This window comes from Schistocerca piceifrons, chromosome X (genome assembly GCF_021461385.2).
Source record: "Schistocerca piceifrons isolate TAMUIC-IGC-003096 chromosome X, iqSchPice1.1, whole genome shotgun sequence".
Lineage (NCBI taxonomy): Eukaryota > Metazoa > Arthropoda > Insecta > Orthoptera > Acrididae > Schistocerca > Schistocerca piceifrons.
The window spans coordinates 111,542,990-111,563,965 of record NC_060149.1 but is presented as its reverse complement, the minus strand read 5'-3'; the positions used below and the strand labels follow the sequence as shown (position 1 = coordinate 111,563,965).

Below are 20,976 nucleotides of genomic sequence, written 5' to 3'. Positions count from 1 at the left end.
AACAGTTTTTGGTTGTCAGCTACGATGGGGGACAGTGCGTTGTCTCTAATAAAATTTCTTCAACTATTCGGATTTTTGGATGAAGTCATGAAGTGTTCGGTATGCTGTGAAGAAATGAGGCTTACTTAAAGTTCCGGCGTCTCGGACTAGGAACGGCTGTATGTGGAGATGTTGTAAGGATAACAGGTCAAGGGAAGTGTTCGATCCCAATGTGTGGCTGGGAATGTTGGTTTTGGTATCGGGAGATGTTTTTGAGCTAGATAGGTCAAGGGAAGTGTTAGGTCCTAATTTATGAGATCGGGACCTGCTGTTGAGCAATATAGGTCAAGGGAAGTGTCCGATTCCAGATAATATTGTGTTTAGTGGTATTTGGGGAGTTTTGTGATGTTGGTTTTTTTCCTCGTTTTGCGTGGTTTTGTATGGGGGTGGGTGTCTAAATTTGTTTATATTTAGTTTGTCCCCACCCAGAAACCCCATATTTCCCGCGCCTGTCCCGTTAGTGTCAGACTTTTTGTGGAATGTGTGTATGTTTGCTTTTCGATGTATTTTCGTCCTCATAATGTGTACGTAACTACTTTATATGCGCCATATTGGAATCGTGGTTTATGGTCGTTTCCGCCATATTTGTGACGTCATGGGTCAAAGCAGACGGGCAGGATCAGATGCTTCCATATTTCCGTCTGCGCTTCTTCCTTCAGACCTCCTCTAATGTCTACTGAATTGCTTACTTTCTGTTGAACATCCCAGCTGCGTACTTGAGGTTTCCTACATTTTTAAAATGTTTAGCAGATGCATACTGTGTTTTAGACTCTTTGTTGATGTGATTACTGCCATCTGAATTTTTACAGAATTCTTTCTTATATTTTCGTCTTCATACTTTGTTTCTTCCCCAGACATTATCCTTCTTTATGGTCATCAATGGGATGTTAAAACCTAATCTTCACTTCTTTTTTCTTATTTATATCATCTCCTTGTTTTGCGTTAGCCTTCTTCTCCTTGAGTGACAGGGAACAATTACTACTATTTCGATCTCCCATTCATTCTTTTGCATTTTATTCTATTCTGCCTGTAAGCAACCAGTCTTAGTACTTGCACTTTTTCCCTTCATATTAATTTCATGTGTCATCTGTTTGTGCCTGTTTCTTCTGTGCTTGTATTACGACAAACTGTTCTAGCTCAGTGACCATATTGTCTTGACATGCAGCGTCAAGTAAATACAGTATATTCCTACATAAATATAGAAGAGAACGTAGCTTACTTGTTTTAACTGTCCAAGTAATTAACAGTGTAAAGTAGAGATAGTGGTTTTAATTGGATAGTTGTTTTATATTGTAAGGCAGAAGATGAAAGAGGTAAAACTTACCCATCAAAGTGCACATGAAAAGGAATTATAAGGTACAGTCTTCCACATTGAATTCAACAATACAGAGTATTCTGGATTGAGTATTAAAATATGTACATATAGTAACAAAATATGTATCCATTGAAAGAACTCTATCTTCTCCAATAAAATGTTGAGCAAAATAAAACTGTGCAAATTCCTCCACTATCACATGAATGATATAAAACAGTGTGTTCCCATCTAGAAATAAACAGTCAACTATGAAAGAGCTTAAAATTGTAGAAAGGTACTTCAAAGAGACCAGGGCATAAATTGTGCAATTGCAGAATTGAGGTTTTACCATATGCTGAACACAGTTATATAAATACAAGTTGAATGGCTTTAGAGGTTTCCCAGAAATCTCTTAAGAGTTCTGCAAATTCCTCCCCCAACTGCAACAGGTTCCTAAGCACAAAGTAAAGGGGAGAATGATACCTAGACTACATTAATAAGATTGTTCCAGTGTTACCGTTGAACACGAACAGGATCGAGATCCATATGGAAGGAGCGAGGATACAAATGCAGGTAAAATCTCCTTGCATTTGTCTAAAAGAGATGTATTGCAACACTCCTGTGGAGAGTGTTTACACCATCCACAAAAAAGGATTAACTTACTTACAAGAGAGCTGTTAAAGGGTTAATAGCTTTACTTTTCTTGTTCTTCTTCTTTTCCCTTTTCACATTTGTTCTACAGGGTCAGTATTTATAAGTGTTTGAGCAATGTTAGTGGTAAGTGTTGGCCAGATGCCCTTCCAAATGCCCCCCCCCCCCCCCGCCCAACCAAGATAGAATTGGTGTACCCCACCTACCACCTGCAATTTATGTTCAAGTGTAAGAATGTTTGCTAAAAGTTTGCATAGCATGTAGCTGAGGCAGAATGTGCATACCAGACCAGCATTTACCTCGTTGGATGTGGGAAACAGTCTAAAAACCACATCCTGTCTGGCCTACTCAGCAGCCCTCATCATTAATCCACAAGTCAGATTAAATCTGGATCAAGCTCACCACCTCACATCCCAGAAGGGCTGCTTTAATATGCTCAGCTACCTGGTTAGGTAATACCTTTATTAATAAAGTGATGAACATCATGTCTTACTTGTTCTCCTCATCACAGATTTGCAAACAATTTCACTCATTATACATGTTTATGAGAAGGTAACAGTATGCTCACTGTAGCTTCCTATAAGTTGTTCTGTGGATTGGCCCTATGAAAGTATGTGTCCTCTTCCCTTTTTGTCATCAGCAGGTCATATCAGACTTATGTTTATTTTCATACAACAGGTTGATTATAATTAAAGTTCCAGGTTTAAAATGCCATAAAAAAAGAATAGCTACTCAGAACGATGTCAAATTTGAATGGAATATTATCAAAGAAATGGGAAATTGTTGTGACTCACTGATCTTTCAAAGTGCCACCGCGCAGTTACGCGCGTCCTCTACATGTGGTGCTGTCTGCCAGCCATGCAGCAGCAGTGCCACCTAAGCGGCCAACCAGCCAGCGACCGCCTGATTTGGACTCAGTTATGATTTGACTGTTAAAGTTTACACACATCTTACTCTGTTTACTTGATCTGTGACTTTCATGTATTGCGTCTTCCTTGAAATATATTTGTTCAACTTGAAGTTATTACAGAAATGTGATGGAAACAATAAAAATTTGTGAAAATTTTCCCACTATATGGTGCTGAAAATGTCATAACGTAAATGGATTCAGCTACAAATTACAAAATAATTGCAATATGATAGCTATGGTGTGAGTTCCACATTGAACCAACTGTACTGTGCAGTGTGGCATTTGACAGTAAAACAGTGAAAGTGGTCAAAAGACATCTGTCATATTTTTTCCTTCATTGTCGTATCTGATTTATTTACTTCATTAACAAAATCAAATGAATTTTCCTAATTTTTTTCTCCTCTTTGCAGTCATGTATTAGGATTTGCAGAATACTTATATTTTTTTCAAAATTTCATTCAATATACCTAGAATGGCGGAAGGGGTCAATTCGAACCCACTGTAATTTCCTTTTTTAATGTATGTAGATAATCCAACAATGGAGTGGCAACAGTCAGCAGTTATGCAGCGCATTTGCTTCTCAGTGTTGCAATTTGGCACATGGAAATTCCAGTCAACCATAGTTTATATCTTTTTTGTCCACAAAGCACGTTTTCGAACATGTGTCATCAGCGTAGACTTTCTGATGAAAAAGTGTTACATCTCTTATTTATTTATTTCTTACTTCATTGATCCAAGTGTGACAAACTCATGAGGGTATAGAGTGTGTCAGTAAACAATATATACATAGGTAGTATTAAAGCAGTCAATCATACTAAAGTAATATTCCATGTTTGCATTACACATATGTGGTTATAATGACAGATTACAGCAAACATTAGACACAGTAAGTGGAAAACAAAGAAAATTATGAAGTTGAATTGGAAATTGACTTCACTGATGAAGATGATAATTATGTACATGACACAAGTTTAGATGAAGACACACATAAATTTTCTCAGCATGTTATAGTCTTAGGTGGAGATTTCAATTTACCAGATATAGACTGGGACACTCAGATGTTTAGGACGGGTGGTAGGGACAGAGCATCGAGTGACATTATACTGGGTGCACTATCCGAAAATTACCTCGAGCAATTAAACAGAGAACCGACTCGTGGAGATAACATCTTGGACCTACTGATAACAAACAGACCCGAACTTTTCGACTCTGTATGTACAGAACAGGGAATCAGTGATCATAAGGCCGTTGCAGCATCCCTGAATATGGAAGTTAATAGGAATATGAAAAAAGGGAGGAAGGTTTATCTGTTTAGCAAGAGTAATAGAAGGCAGATTTCAGACTACCTAACAGATCAAAACGAAAATTTCTGTTCCGACACTGACAGTGTTGAGTGTTTATGGAAAAAGTTCAAGGCAATCGTAAAATGCGTTTTAGACAGGTACGTGCCGAGTAAAACTGTGAGGGACGGGAAAAACCCACCGTGGTACAACAACAAAGTTAGGAAACTACTGCGAAAGCAAAGAGAGCTCCACTCCAAGTTTAAACGCAGCCAAAACCTCTCAGACAAACAGAAGCTAAACTTTGTCAAAGTTAGCGTAAGGAGGGCTATGCGTGAAGCGTTCAGTGAATTCGAAAGTAAAATTCTATGTACCGACTTGACAGAAAATCCTAGGAAGTTCTGGTCTTACGTTAAATCAGTAAGTGGCTCGAAACAGCATATCCAGACACTACGGGATGATGATGGCATTGAAATAGAGGATGACACGCGTAAAGCTGAAATACTAAACACCTTTTTCCAAAGCTGTTTCACAGAGGAAGACCGCACTGCAGTTCCTTCTCTAAATACTCGCACAAACGAAAAAATTGCTGACATCGAAATAAGTGTCCAAGGAATAGAAAAGCAACTGGAATCACTCAATAGAGGAAAGTCCACTGGACCTGATGGGATACCAATTCGATTCTACACAGAGTACGCGAAAGAACTTGCCCCCCTTCTAACAGCCGTGTACCGCAAGTCTCTAGAGGAACGGAGGGTTCCAAATGATTGGAAAAGAGCACAGATAGTCCCAGTCTTCAAGAAGGGTCGTCAAGAAGATGCGCAAAACTATAGACCTATATGTCTGACGTCGATCTGTTGTAGAATTTTGGAACATGTTTTTTGCTCGAGTATCATGTCGTTTTTGGAAACCCAGAATCTACTATGTAGGAATCAACATGGATTCCGGAAACAGCGATCGTGTGAGACCCAACTCGCTTTATTTGTTCATGAGACCCAGAAAATATTAGATACAGGCTCCCAGGTAGATGCTATTTTTCTTGACTTCCGGAAGGCGTTCGATACAGTCCTGCACTGTCGCCTGATAAACAAAGTAAGAGCCTACAGAATATCAAACCAGCTGTGTGGCTGGATTGAAGAGTTTTTAGCAAACAGAACACAGCATGTTGTTATCAATGGAGAGACGTCTACAGACGTTAAAGTAACCTCTGGCGTGCCACAGGGGAGTGTTATGGGACCATTGCTTTTCACAATATATATAAATGACCTAGTAGATAGTGTCGGAAGTTCCATGCGGCTTTTCGCGGATGATGCTGTAGTATACAGAGAAGTTGCAGCATTAGAAAATTGTAGCGAAATGCAGGAAGATCCGCAGCGGATAGGCACTTGGTGCAGGGAGTGGCAACTGACCCTTAACATAGACAAATGTAATGTATTGCGAATACATAGAAAGAAGGATCCTTTATTGTATGATTATATGATAGCGGAACAAACACTGGTAGCAGTTACTTCTGTAAAATATCTGGGAGTATGCGTGCGGAACGATTTGAAGTGGAATGATCATATAAAATTAATTGTTGGTAAAGCGGGTGCCACGTTGAGATTCATTGGGAGAGTCCTTAGAAAATGTAGTCCATCAACAAAGCATGTGGCTTACAAAACACTCGTTCGACCTATACTTGAGTATTGCTCATCAGTGTGGGATCCGTACCAGATCGGTTTGTTGGAGGAGATAGAGAAGATCCAAAGAAGAGCGGCGCGTTTCGTCACAGGGTTATTTGGTAACCGTGATAGTGTTACGGAGATGTTTAACAAACTCAAGTGGCAGACTCTGCAAGAGAGGCGCTCTGCATCGCGGTGTAGCTAGCTGTCCAGGTTTCGAGATGGTGCGTTTCTGGATGAGGTATCGAATATATTGCTTCCCCCTACTTATACCTCCCGAGGAGATCACGAATGTAAAATTAGAGAGATTAGAGCGCGCACGGAGGCTTTCAGACAGTCGTTCTTCCCGCGAACCATACGCGACTGGAACAGGAAAGGGAGGTAATGACAGTGGCACGTAAAGTGCCCTCCGCCACACACCGTTGGGTGGCTTGCGGAGTATAAATGTAGATGTAGATGTAGATGTAGCAGAAGAGGATTCATATGCTGATCTATGTCAATCATCACTTCTTTTATTACAGCAGGCACAGCTGTACATGTCTGCAAAGATAACTGCTAGCAATGGAACCATGTGAGGCGTCGTGTTATAACTTCAAGTTGAACAAATATATTTCAAGGACGACGCAATACATGAAAGTCACAGATCAAGTAAACAGAGTAATACGTGTGTCACTTTAACAGTCAAATCATAAACTGAGTCCGAGTCTAGTGGCCGCTGGCTGGCTGGCCGCTTAGGTGGCACTGCTGCTGCATGGCTGACAGACGGCACCGTGTGTAGAGGAGGTGCGTAACTGCACAGTGGCACTTTGAAAGATCGGCGAGTCACAACACTTTCCCCCCCTTTGAAGTTTTTGCACAGGTCTTGATGGAGGTGGCCCGTAGATTGCTAACGTACATAGGTGTTGTTTGACTGGCCGTAAATTCTTGAGGAGGAGGCTTCCCGTACGGACGGAAGTGTCCCCAATGATAACGGGTCGAGATGACAGGAGACGTGGGGGTCGAATCTGCTGGGGCCCCGTGCACCAATCTGCCCATTGCAGCAAGTCCGGTTGTTATAACAGGAGACGTGGGTGATGTGTCCGCGTCCGTGGAAGAAGGAGGCGAGTAGCGTTGCTCCGACAGATGATGGTCATCTGGTTCCTGCATGGGCATGTCTCCTGTTGGCGTCAGTTCTTATGCTGGCACCGATATGATGGTGAGAGGACTGCGTTGTGAGCAATGAGAGATTCCAGGATCCCGAGCGTCAGGTAGAGCCAATGGTGGTGTAGTGGCATCCGGAACAGGCGTTGTCGGCACACGAGGCTGAAGCTGGTCCGAATGACGCACTGAAACACCCGTGTCCGTCTGGATTTCATACAGGCGTCGGCCACGATGTCGTAAGATGCGGCCAGGACTCCATTTTTGCCGCCTGCCATATCCCCATACCCATACAAGGTAGCTTGCGGTGAACCGGTCAAGCAAAGGCCCCCGCAGACGTGAAGTGGAAGACCGCAGAATATGAAGTAGCGTGCATGGCTGTCGGCCGTGTAAGAGCGCAGCCGGGCTGTGGTCGCCCATGGGGGTGAAACGGTAAGAAGCCAGAAATTGGAGAAGGGCATCATCAGCAGCAGAAGAAGTCAGGAGTTTCCTCATCTGAGCTTTAAATGTGCGAACAGTCATTCAGCCTCACTGTTTGACTGTGGATGGAACGGAGGGGCCGTGACATGCATGACGCCATGACGGGCACAAAAATCCGAAAAATCGGAAGAGGCAAATTGTGGACCATTATCAGTGACAAGAGTAGAGGGAAGGCCTTCCAAAGAGAAAATGCGAGCTACGGCATTGGTGGTTGCTGCGGTGGTAGGCGACATGCAACGGACAATGAAAGGAAAGTTAGAGTAGGTGTACCTAAAAAGGTCCCGCGAAGTCAGCATGAATACGCTCCCAGGGCTTCTCAGGCGAAGGCCACAGTGACAAAGATGACTTCAGGGTGGCGGCCTGTGACTCACAAGGGCCGCAGGCAGCGACCATGTGTGCAATTTCAGAGTCGATGCTGGGCCAGTACACATGACGGCGCGCCAGAAATTTTCTGTGAGAGAGACCCCAGTGCCCTTGGTGAAGGAGGCGCAAGACCGAAGCACGCAAAGACGCAGGTACCACAACACACGGAGAAGCATTTTCGGTGGAAAGGAGGATAACACCATCCCTAGCCGTGAGGCAGTAACGCAAAGTGTAGTAGTTCCGCAAGATCAGAAGTCTTAGCGGATGGACGATCTGGCCACCACTTCTGAATACAGCGTAAAACCCGGCAGAGGGTAAGGTCAGAACCCGTAGCAGCCACCAGCCGGTCCCCAGTGATGGGGAATCCATCCACAACCCGCTGCTTGGCAACATCCAGGTGGAAACACAAAAGTTCATCCCTATCAAATGCCAGATCAGGACCCATGAGAAGGCGAGACAGTGCATCAGCATTCGCATGTTGAGCCGTCAACTGGAAATGAATCTCATAATTACAACGAGACAAGTAAAGAGCCTAACGCTGGAGGCGGTGTGCAGCCTTGTCAGGAAGTGATGTTGATGGATGAAACAAGGAAACAAGTGGTTTGTGATCCGTAACAAGATGAAATTTGGATCCATAGAGAAAAACACCAAACTTATGAAGAGCATAAATAATGGCCAAAGCTTCTTTTTCAATATGAGAATACTTTTGTTGGGCATCCGTGAGCATTTTGGAGGCATAAGCAATGGGTTGTTCAGAACCGTCAGAAAAACAGTGTGCAAGGACTGCACCAACCCCGTATTGAGAGGCGTTCGTGGCAAGAACAAGACGTTGGCCAGGTCGATAAGCAGCCAGGCACGAGGCCTGTTTCAGCATAGTCTTCAATTTCTGGAAAGCCACATCGCATGGCAAGGACCAGTGAAAAGGCATGTTTTTATGCAACAGGCAATGCAACGGCTGAGCCACCGAAGCAGCAGACGGTGAAAACCTGTGATAGTATGCTGTTTTCCCTAAGAAGGCCTGCAGTTCCTTAACAGATGTAGGGCGAGGAAAAGCATCAATCGCAGCGACAGTTTGCTGAAGCGGATGAATACCATCCCGAGAGAGTTGAAACCCCAAGTACGTCATAGATGCCTGAAAAAATTTTGATTTCTGAAGATTACACTTAAGACCGGCTGTCTCTAAGACATGAAAAAGTGTGCGGAGATTTTGAAGATGTTCGTCAGTGGTGGAGCCAGTGACAACAATGTCGTCCTGGTAATTTATACACCCAAGGACAGTGAACAATAATTGTTCCAAGAATCGCTGAAAGAAAGCAGGGGCGCTGGCAACCCCGAATGGCAATCGTTGGTATTGATAGAGGCCGAAAGGCGTGTTAAGGACCAGAAACTGCCGGGAAGCAGCGTCGAGAGGAAGTTGATGATAAGCTTCTGACAGGTCAAGTTTAGAAAAATACTGGCCTCCAGCAAGTTTAGTGAACAATTCTTCAGGTCGAGGCATAGGGTAAGTGTCGATAAGGCATTGAGCATTTACAGTGGCTTTGAAATTGCCACAGAGACGAAAGTACCAGTTACTGTGAAACTACATTACTTTTTACCAACAGTAGGAAGCGCAGTTTTTTGCTTCATTCAGAAATTGTTCCCTAAGGCCACTCTGAGTAAACTTTCCTATGATCAAGTTGTAGATTCTCTAAGTATTATGACCAACAAGTGAATGTAGTGGCAGCTAGGTACCATTCTTTCATTACAAGAAAAGGTCAGAAAAAACTTATCGTCAGTGTGTAACAGATTTGATGGGTATGACAAAGAAATGCAAATTCAAATGTGCTTGTGGTGCTTAATATTCTGATGTTATGTTATGTGATGCGATCGTGTACAATGTAACTGATGTCAGACTTAGAGAACAGATTTTGAAACACTCATATCCATCATTTCAACACATGCAAATACAAGATGAGTATGATTCAGGTACCGTGTTTGCTGATAAATTTGAGCAGCCAGGTTGAGTCGTCCCTTGCTCGTGACTGGCTCTTTAGGCAGAAACAGTTCATGTGCACCATGCCATGTAAACAGCTCTCTAAACAGGTTAATAGATCCCCTGTGGGTCTGGGGGTGAGAATAGGCCCGAGGTATTTCTACCTGTCATAAGAAGTGACTAAAAGGAGTCTCTCACTTTTTGGCCCTATGAGTTGAGGTCCCTTTCTATAGTTTGACCAGCCACTTTCAAAATTCTACAAAGTGCAGGCCATATGGGGAATGATGCCTTATGTGGTGCATGAGTTATCCATAGTGCCCTTGAATTCGATCTCCTGAATCTCTTGTCATGGCTTTGCATCTCCACCAGCGATTCAACTATTTGGGTGTGGACACTGTCCGGAGTATGTCATCTTCTTCCATTGTCTCCTGTCCTCTTTCACCCTGTAACAATATTGGATTTCTCTGCACCCAATATCCAGCATGGTAGCCAGTCCATTGTGGTGAGGCTGTCATTTACCCATTTGGTGGTAGCCTTCTAACAACAGAGGGATCACACTGCTGATGCCTGAGCTGTAAACTCCCTATGTATGCTGAGGAGTAGATGCCTGCCTTCCTGGGGCATCAGGACTCCCGGCAATGGCCATCATGCCAGTTAGCCTTTGCTGTGGCTGGGTGGTGCCTGTGGGGAGAGCCCCTGATCAGAGTGGGTGGCATCAGGGTGGATGACCCCCAGTGAAGTGGACTAAGTCATTTCTTGCTGGTGACCATATGGCCCCAGCAGTCTCTGAGAAGGGCAGGATCGAGTACAGTGCCAACAGGTATCACCCTAAATCGTTTCCCTCCCTCACTATATCATGGGAAGAACGTAGGGCTACAGAATGGACAGAGCCATATTCGTCTCGGTTTTTAGTCTGGAGCAGAACTGATGGGGTCTCCTTTCTACCTATGAAGCCTCAATTTTTCATTGAACACCTTGAGGATAAGTTTTGAGAAGTGATAGCACTGTCCAAGGTTCAAAACAGTTCAGTTGTGAATCAGACAGCATCCCCACCCCAATCCCGAGTATTACTCGCCTGTGACATGCTGGGTGATATTCCTGTTTCCATCACTTCCCATAAAAGCCTCAACATGGTCCACGGGATCATTTTCCATTGCGATCTCCTCTTGCAGTCTGACAATGAGTCCACATCAATTTAGAGTGGTGGGGTGTTCATTTCACCTGGCGCATTTACAGGGGATCCAAAGACAACAGGGTTGCTACCGGTGCCTTCATCTTGGCCTTTGAGGGTGATTCATTGCATGAAAAGGTCAAGTTGATGGTTTACTGCTGTGATGTTAAGCCATATGCCCCTCCGCCTGTGCAGTGCTTTAAGTGCTGGAAGTTCAGGCACATGTCTTCCCGCTGCACTTCCAGTGCCACATGTCGAGACTGCGGATGTCCACTGCACCCACGTACTCCATGTGCGCCTCCTCCCACTTTCATCAACTGTGGAGAGCACCACTCTCCCTGCTCACCAGACTGACCAGTACTCCAAAAGGACTGGAAAATTATGGAGTACAAGACCCTGGACCGGTTGACTTACACAGAGGTTTAACGTAAATTTGAAAGATTACACCCCATTCAGCTGATGTCAACATATGCTGCAGCTACATCACCATTGCTATCCCAAGTGCCAGTGGTTCCTCACTCTGTGCCACGAACAGTGGGCCCTCTAAGCCACCAGAATACATCTGCCCCCTTTGTGGTAGGAGGCAAATCTTCCTCCATTGCTCCCAAAGCACCTACTTCGGGATCAAGGCCCCCCTGAATGCAGGGGATATCGGTCTCTTCCCCCCTGCCAGAGAAGCAACAGCCTCCTTCGGCTCCTCTTGTGTTGTGCAGAAGGGGTCCCATGGGGCCCTCTCTCCCAAGGTCTCCAATTGTGCCACGACGGACACTCGCCAGTGGCTCAAGGAGCCAAAAGCTGCTGAATGAAGAGCTTCATGGTCTTCCTCCGTGCCTAAAGCTGCTTTGGAGACAGCTTTCCAGCAAACTCCTAAAGGGAAGCGAGACAGCAAGCAAACTAAGAAGAAGTTTGCTAAGAAACAGGACTCTCTGGTGGCCGCAGCACCACCACTCCCTATCAATTCTGCATCTGAGGATGCAGTGGAGATCTTAGCATCCCCTGTGGACCTGGATCTCACTGACACCTCATCCACCATCACAATGGCTATAAATACACAATTGGTGGCAGTAGGTGACCCTGAGACATAACCTGCCTCCTTGCGCTCTTCATGCCTTCCCAGCCTGACTATAAAATCATCTTTCATTGGAATTGCAGCGGTTTCTTCCACCACCTGGCTGAGCTACAGCAACTCTTAAGCTTTACGTCTGCTTTCTGCAATGCCTCCCAGGAAATCTGGTCCCCAGCATTACAAGAACCATAGCGACTATAACAGAGTGTCAGGTGGAGTTCGTGTCTATGTCCTGAACTCAATATGCAGTGAACCTGTGCCACTTCAAATCCTTCCTGAAGCTGTGGCTGCCAGGATAAGGATGACACAGGGAATGACTGTCTGAGACGTATACCTTCCTCCATATGGTGCAGTACCCCTGAATGCATTGGCTGCACTGATTCATCAAGTCCCTAAGCCTTTCCTACTTTTGGGAGATTTTAACGCTCATAACCCCTTGTGGGGTGGTACCGTGCTTGCTGGTCAAGGCAGAGATGTCGAAAATTTACTGTCACAACTCGACCTCTGCCTTTTAAATACAGGTGCCCCCACACATTTCAGTGTGGCACATGGCACATATCCGGCCATTGATCTCTCGGTTTGCAGTCCTGGCCTTCTCCCATCTATCCACTGGAGAGCACATGACGAGCTGTGTTGTAGTGACCACTTCCCCATCTTCCTGTCACTGCTCCAGCGTCAGGCCCACAGATGACTGCACAGATGGCCTTTAAACAAGACAGACTGGGATGCGTTCACCTGTGCTGTCACCGCTGAATCTCCCCCACATGGTAACATCAATGTGGTGGTTGAGCAGATAACTACAATGATCATTTCTGCGGCGGAAAACATGATCCCTCATTCTTCAGGGTGCCCCCGGCAAAAGACAGTCCATTGGTGGTCACCGGAAGTCGCTGAGGCAATTGAGGAGCATCAGAGAGCTCTACAGAGGCATAAGCGACACCATTCCCTGGAGCACATCATAGACTTTAAACAGCTTTGGTCCCACTTTTGCCAGCTTATCAAAAGACAGAAACAGGAGTGTCACCTTCCCAAGTCTGGGAAAAGATCAAACGAGTTTTTGGGTACCAGACCCAAACAGGTGTTCCCAGTGTCAACATAAATGGCGTGTTATCTTCCAACATAAACGCGATTGCTGAGCACTTTGCTGAGCGCTGTGCTCGTGCCTCTGCGTTGGAGAATTACACCCTCCCCCCTCCCCAGCCTTTTGCACTCTCAAACTATGGATGGAAGGGAAAGTCCTCTTGTTCACTACACGCCACAGTGAACCCAATAATGCCCCATTTACAGAGTGGGAGCTCCTCAGTGCCCTTGGACATTCCCCTGACACAGTTCCTGGGCCAGATCAGATCCACAGTCAGATGATTAAACATCTCTCATCTGACTACAAGCGACATCTTGTGATCTTTAACTGGATCTGGTGCGATGGCATCTTTCCCTTGCACTGACGGGAGAGCACCATAATAATACCAGTCCCCGAACCCGGCCAAAACCTGCTTGATTTGGACTGCTATCAGCCCATCAGCCTCACCAATGTTCTTTGTAAGCTGTTGGAATGTATGGTGTGTCGATGGTTGGTTTGGGTCCTGGAGTCACGTGGCCTACTGGCTTCATGCCAGGGCTGTTTCCGCCTGGGTCGCTGTACCACTGATAATCTTGTGTCCCTCGAGTCCGCCATCGAACGCCAGTACCTTGTTACCGTCATTTTTGATTTACGAAAAGCATATGACACCACCTGGCGACATCATATCCTTGCCACATTATGCGAGTGGTGTCTCCGGTGCCCGCTTCCGATTTTTATCCAGAATTTCCTGTCGCTTCGTACTTTCCGTGTCCAAGTTGGCGCCTCCCATAGTCCCCCGCCCCCCCCCCCCCCCATATCCTGGAGAATGGGGTCCTGCAGGTCTCTGTATTGAGTATATCTCTATTTTTAGTGGCCATTAACAGTCTAGCAGCAGCTGTAGGGCCATCCGTCTCACCCTCTCTGTATGCAGACGACTTGTGCATTTCGTACTGCTCCATCCGGTACTGGTGTTGCTGAGAGGTGCCTACAGGGACCCATCTACAAGGCACAGTCATGGACTCTAGCCCATGGCTTCCAGTTTTCAGCCACAAAGTCATGTTTTATGCACTTCTGTCGGCGTTGTACCTTTCATCCGGAACCAGAACTCTACCTTACTGATGATTCCCTCACTGTAGTGGAGACATATCAATTTTTAGGACTGGTTTTCGATTCCTAATTAACTTGGATTCCTCTCCTTCGCCAGCTTAAGTGGAAGTGCTGGCAGCACCTCCGCTGCCTGAGGAACACCAACTGGGGTGCAGACCACTGTATGCTGCTGCAGCTCTGAGAGCCCTTGTTCAATTCTGCCGTGACTATGGGAGTCTGGTTTATGATTTGGCGGCGCCCTCAGCATTGTGTATACTCGAGCCAGTGCACCACTGTGGCGTTCGACTAGTGGTGGGAGCTTTTAGGACGAGTCTGGTGACCAGCGTCCTGTCAGAGGCTGGTGTCCCTCTATTGCAGGTCAGGCATGCGCAACTGCTCGCCAGTTACGTTGCACACGTTTGTAGTTCTCCTGCTCAACCAAATTACCATCTCCTTTTCCCACAAATGGTGGTTCATCTCCCGCATCGGCAGCCCAGGTCAGGGCTTACAATTGCAGTTCGCGTCCAATCCCTTCTGTCTGAACTGGAGTCCTTGCCTTTACCACCTATACGCAAGGTCCATTCACATACATCTCCATGGTTTACACCCAGGCCGCAGCTTTGCCTGGACCTTTCGCACGGCCCATAGGACTCAGTTCACCCCGCAGATCTCCACTGTCACTTCCTCTCGATTCTTGACATGTACCGAGGCAATGAAGGGGTTTACACCGATGGCTTGATGGCTGATGGTCACGTCGGCTTTGCATATGTCCATGGAGGACATATTCAACAGCATTCCTGCCCAATGGCTGCAGTGTTTTCACTACAGAGCTGATGGCTATATCTCGTGTTCCTGAGCACATCTGTTCAGGCCCTGGGGAGTCATTTCTTCTGTGTACTGACCCCTTGAGCAGCCTACAAGCTATCGACCAGTGCTAACCTCATCATCCTCTGGCAGCAACCATGCAGGAGTCCATCTATGCCCTGGAACAGTCCGGTCGTTCAGTGGTGTTTGTGTGGACCCCAGGACATGTCGGAATCGGAGGCAATGAACTTGCTGACAGGCTGGCCAAACAGGCTACACGGAAACCACTTATGGAGATTGGCATTCCAATTACTGACCTGCGTTTGTTTTTGTGCCACCAGGTTTTCCGGCTTTGGGAGACGGAATGGCATAGTCTTAGTAACCACATAAAACTGTGTGTCATTAAGGAGACTACGAATGTGTGGCAGTCCTCCATGCGGGCCTATCACAGGGACTCTGTGGTTCTATGCTGGCTCCACATGGGCCATGCTTGGGCACAACTACCTCCTGCACCGTGAAGGCCTGCCTCAGTGTCAGTGCGGCACCCGGTTGACAGTGGCCCATATTCTGGTGCACTGTTCCACTTTGACTGCCCTGTGACGAAATCTTCGGTTACCGGACTCGTTGCCACTTATTTTATCTGACAATGCCTTATCGGGTGATTTAATTATACTTTTTATACCTGAGGGTGGGTTTTATCATTTGATCTAAGTTTTAGCGCATGTCCTTTGTCCCTCTGTGTCCTCCACCCTAGTGCTCTTAGGGTGGAGGTTTTAATGTGCTGCAGAGTGGCTGGCATCTCGTAATCTGCTTTGTCGTTTTAATATCTTCTACCTATTTATTGTGTTTCTGTGGTTTTCTTGTCCCCTTTTGTCCATTTAAGTGTTTGTCACCCTTTGTTCATCCTTGTGGTTTTTCCTTTCTCTTCGTTTTGTGTTGTCAGTCTCGCTTGTTTTATTCTCATTCTTGTGGCATTGTTTTATTTGGAACAAGGGATCAATGACCTAGCAGTTTCGTCCTTCCCCTCTCTTTTAAACTAACCAACCAACCTGGCAAATAGAATTAAGTCATACCTTCGGTGCTATTCGTGGCACAAATGCCAAGACTGCCCACCCAGACAAGCACAGTGTTGCACTTGGAGCAAGAAAGGTCACGTACAATCCGTATGTTTGCAACGGAACAAACAAAAGAATTCTGCCCACTCACGTAATCAATGCAGTGTATTCAAAGCCTGCTGCAGTCATTAGCAAAACTAGCAAGCAAACACTTTCTTCAGTGCTATGCCAGTCCAACAAACTTTTTGTTCAATTGCATATAAGTGGGAAGCATGTGAAATTTCAGTTGGACATGAGTGCCTCTGTTACATTGCTGAATCGTGACACATATGAACTGTTAGGCTCCCCACACCTTTCTAAAAGTAGCACACACCTCACAGCTTATAATAGACAAGTCATCCCTGTTCTCAGAAAATGTACTTTGCCTGCCATGTATCACTTGTGTACGCAAACTATGACTTTCATGTGTTACAATCATGCGATTGTGAGAACATATTTGGCCTTGATTTATTTTATTTTTTTGGTGTTAACATTCAGGAAACACTGTTGTCAATGACTGCATTCAGTGCCAAAGACAGTGTAGGTAGCTTGCTGAAAAAATTCCCTGAACTTTTTCTGAAGCTTTACTCAAGGCTAACAATTTTGTTATTTTATTGCACATATTACTATGAAAGACAATGCTCAGCCGAAATTTTGCTGGGCAGAACTGTTCCCATTGCATTATGGGACAAAGTGTCCACTGAACTTAAAGAATTGCAAGATAGTGGAGCTATTGCGCCCATACAAGCTAGTCAATGGGCAAGTCCACTGGTTTTGCTCCCCAAACCTTCAGCTCACATTCGCCTCTGTGTTGACTTTAAATCTACAGTCATCCTACAAACCGTGATTGATAATTATCCATTGCCACCCCAGAGGATCTCACGAATGGATTAGGCACTGGTCATTACTTTTCAAAAATTGATTTGCGCGATGCCTATCTTCAAATACTAGTAGACGAAGCATCTCAAAACATGTGTCGTGAACATTCATTTGGACTTCTTTAAATATTTGCATTTGCCTTTTGGCAGTGCTTCTGCACCCACCATTTTCCAACAGTATTTGGAACAGCTGACTGCTCAAGTACCAAACTGCTCAAACTATTTGGATGATACTGTTGTAGCAGGTCATACACCTGTAGAACACACTGAAAATTTGTGTAGTTTGTTTCGTGTGTTATCTGATGCAGGACTAGAGTGTACACTGGACAAGTGTGACAGTTTTAAACCTGAGTTGCAGTATCTTGGTCATGTCATAAACAGTCAAGGTGTACATCCTCTTTAGTCACATTTGTTAGCCATACAGGACCTGCCAGTTCCTCACAACGTCACAGAATTGCAGTCAGTCTTAGGGAAAATGAACTATTATGTTCAGTTCATATCAAATGCTACACAAATCGCAGCTCCATTGCATCAATTTCATCGTAAGAACATCCCCTTTGTTTGGATAGATGAGCGCCAAGAAACTTTTAAAAAATATAAAGATGTATTTCTCAGTGATACACTTTTATCTTGACCTACCTGTTGTGTTGCAAGTTGACGCTTCCGCTTATGGAAATGGTGCAGTGCTATGGAAATGGTGCAGTGCTTTTGCACAGATTTGGTGATAAAGACAGGCATATTGCTTTTGCATCAAAAGTGCTGTCCAGATCTCAGTGTAACTATTCACAAATAGAGAAAGATTGGCTATTGTGTATGGTGTCACCAAATTCCACCACTATTTGTATGGCAGAAAATTCTACTTAGTAAATGGATCACAAGCCACTGCAGTCCTCGTTTTATCCAATGAAGCTGGTTCCTGTACAAACTGTCCAAAAATTGTAAAGATGGCCTTTGTTGTTGTCTCAATAACAATATGAGAGAGTGTATCGTCCAACAGCTCGACATGGTAATGCAAATGCACTTTCACGTCTTCTGATTGACCCTGATACAGACTTTGATGCTTCTGCTGCATCTTGTTGTCACATCAATGCTCACAATTCTGAATTGCTTCAGTCATTTCCTCTGAATTATAGGAAAATTTCTCAGGCCATGGAAGCTCATTCAAATTTGAACATTTTGCTAAAATATATTCGCACATCTTGGCCTGACTCATTGCAGTAGCGCGCTGATACTTTGCATGTCGGCATAGCCTCGCTATACAGAAAGGAGTGATTCTTGTTCAAAATGACAGTGGACAGTCACATGTGCTGATCCCCAAAGCTTTGCAAAAAGAAGTATTGCAGTTACTTCACCAAGGACACTGGGGATTGTTTGTATGACACAGTTAGTATGTCGACACTGCACTTGGCTGGGTATGGACACCCAAATAGAACAAATTATGTCACAGTGCCATGCATGTGTTGAAAATCAGTTTGCTCAGCCACAAATGTTTTCTGCTTGGCCTAAGTCACAATCATCATGGCAATGTGTGCACATAGACTTTGCGGGATCTTTTTGGAACACTCGTTGGTTGATTGGGTTGACTTTTATAGCAAGTTTCCTTTTGCTGTGCCAGTGAACTCAACGACGTCACATAGCACTTTTTAGGTGTTGTCCTCAATTGTTTCCTTTGAAGATTTGCCTAAACTCATAGTGTTGGACAATGGTTCTCAGTTCACATCAAATGAATTTGAATCATTCTGTGAATACAGAATGAATGGCATACAGCACCTAACTAGTGCACCATTCCATCCACAGTCGAACTGTGAAGTGGAACATTTTATGAGAATCAAAAGAAGGTTGGAAGTATCGCTTCGAACTGCATGATTTTATGTTTTACGGGGTTTTTAGCAGCAGCAGATGGTGGGTGCAAGGCGAGATCCTTTGTCGAATTGGCCTATGCATGTATCTCATTTCAGACCCAGACGGATTGCAGCACCGACATCACAATAAAATTCGCCACTGCCATGTGCATAGTTATCCTTCTGTATCTCTTCCCCCAGATTCACAGATCCCGAGGACAGTGTGGCCACAGCAGTTGCCAGAAGGTGTCATCACAACACCACAGGACAACCTCATCCAGATGGAGCCTTTGCCGCCTCTGCCAGCTCTCGTTCTACCAATGGAGCTGGACCCACAAATGCCGCAGTAGCCAACGCCTTCTACATTGTGGTATGGGCCTCAGGAGGTGGACATGTACCCTTCTGGATGTCTTCCGGGGGACATTTCCACCAGTGCACAGGCCAGATAGTGGGGTATGACTGGAAGTCTCACGTCCCCTGCAGCCACAGCTTCCAGTCCATTAGTGTGTCCACCCTGCTGCCTCCCCCACTGTTTTCGTGCTCCATATACAATGACAGTCCATCACCTTGGTGGGGAGCAATGTAACGGCATAAAGTCAAGCACCAGCATGCTATTTGGGAATGATAGAAAAGAGGTGGCTGTGAGAAGACGTCAGCCAGTCGCACGCTGATTGACCCCTCTCCAGGAAGACTACAAGACAACAGCAGCCCCTATGTGAAGAGGACATAAGTGCCGTGACTGACTGGTGGTGCTCCAGTTGAATAGCCACTTCACGACCAGCGGCTGGATAGAAGCGGCAGTGCTCATTACTTTGCTTGTGCACTCTATGTAACACAGACATGGGAACTGTTATACTGAAGAAATTGCTTATTTTGTATGTCACTCTTTGCTTGTGACACATCTGTGTAATTGTCAGATTTAAGTATTGTCTTTTAATTTTTTGTAATAAAACTCATTAATATGATTTGTTTGAATTGTTTTTCTAGTGAACTGAGTAGGATTCCTGGACTTCACATATTTGATGACAAACTTAGAGACATAATGAAATTTGCCAGTGATGGTACAGGTAACAGGACCTCCACAACCCATCTCCTCAGAAAAATACAGTCCTATGTAAACAATGCTGTCAACCTGCACCATACTGTTCACTTTGCAGAATAAAGAGATGCCAGCTGATGTGGGAGCAGATTTTCCACTGACCATTTTCTGCAGTTCTGTGTACTGACACGTCCTTAGAAGCGGAAATGGGCTTCATCTGTCCACAGAATGTTCCATAGTCATTCATTGTCCACTTCCATGCAAGTAAGAAATTCTAGAACAAACATGTGTCTTACTGCCAGGTCAGTATGAAACAACTCCTGAACGTGAGTAATTTTGTATAGCAATGCAGGAAGTATCGAAGAATTTCATGCACCATGCTCAAAGGCATGTCCAGAGTTTGGGCAATTCCCTGTGCACTGCATATTTTCACACCACTTCTCGACCCCTCCTGCAATGTTGTGGCCACACCTTCTACTGATGTTGGATCAATTGTTTTCCTCCCTGTTGCAAACTGCAGTTCAAGCAAACCTATCTTTATGAATTTGGCAATCATATTCTCCACATCCTTGGCAGACATTGGACCTGCACCTTTTTTTCATACCCTTGAGTGCCTGAAGTTTCTGCAGAACTACTGGTGTACGGTCAGTCACAAAAGAGCTTTACCAGCAGCAAACGATCCTGCATTGAGAGTCATGCAGAGCATCTCAGATACGAACTGGGGAACAGCTGTATACCTCCCATCTTTTATTTTGCATATTCTGCTGCTTACTGTGACACATAGTGGTAAAATTTTCGTTCAGATTTTTTTTTCCATAACATTTCATCCTCCTTTAATAATATTCTGTTCAAATTTGACGTCTTTCCAAGCACTGGTCCTTTTTTTTTCTACAACTTTTTGTACTTGGAAGTTTAATTATAATCACTCTGTATAACAGATGCCATATTACATTGACAATTTTTCTAATTTTTTCAGCATAATATAAAAGTATAAAAATGTAAATACATTTCTAAAAATACAAAAACATGTTCAAATATAATATACAGAGGATGGTCAGAAACAGTCTGAAAAGCTTGCAGGGTGTCCCAGGATAGGTTGTGCTGAGAAATAATTATTAAGGAAAAAATTCTGTGTGTTGCACTGTTTCCT

At 44.7% G+C, this 20,976-nt stretch overlaps 1 protein-coding gene across 4 annotated transcripts in view; it reads left to right on the top strand.

Moving 5' to 3' along the window:
• LOC124723133 overlaps positions 1-19,752 on the top strand; it is a 93,290-nt gene extending 73,538 nt beyond the window's left edge. For all 4 annotated transcript variants that reach the window (XR_007006515.1, XR_007006513.1, XR_007006514.1 and 1 more), the window contains exon 2: positions 18,989-19,752. Coding sequence is in view for 1 of the 4 variants with exons in the window: in XM_047248321.1 (XP_047104277.1) it covers positions 18,989-19,373 (385 nt within the window). In the remaining 3 variants the exon portion in view is untranslated. The remainder of the gene's footprint in view (positions 1-18,988) is intronic.
• The last annotated feature ends 1,224 nt before the right edge of the window (positions 19,753-20,976 follow it).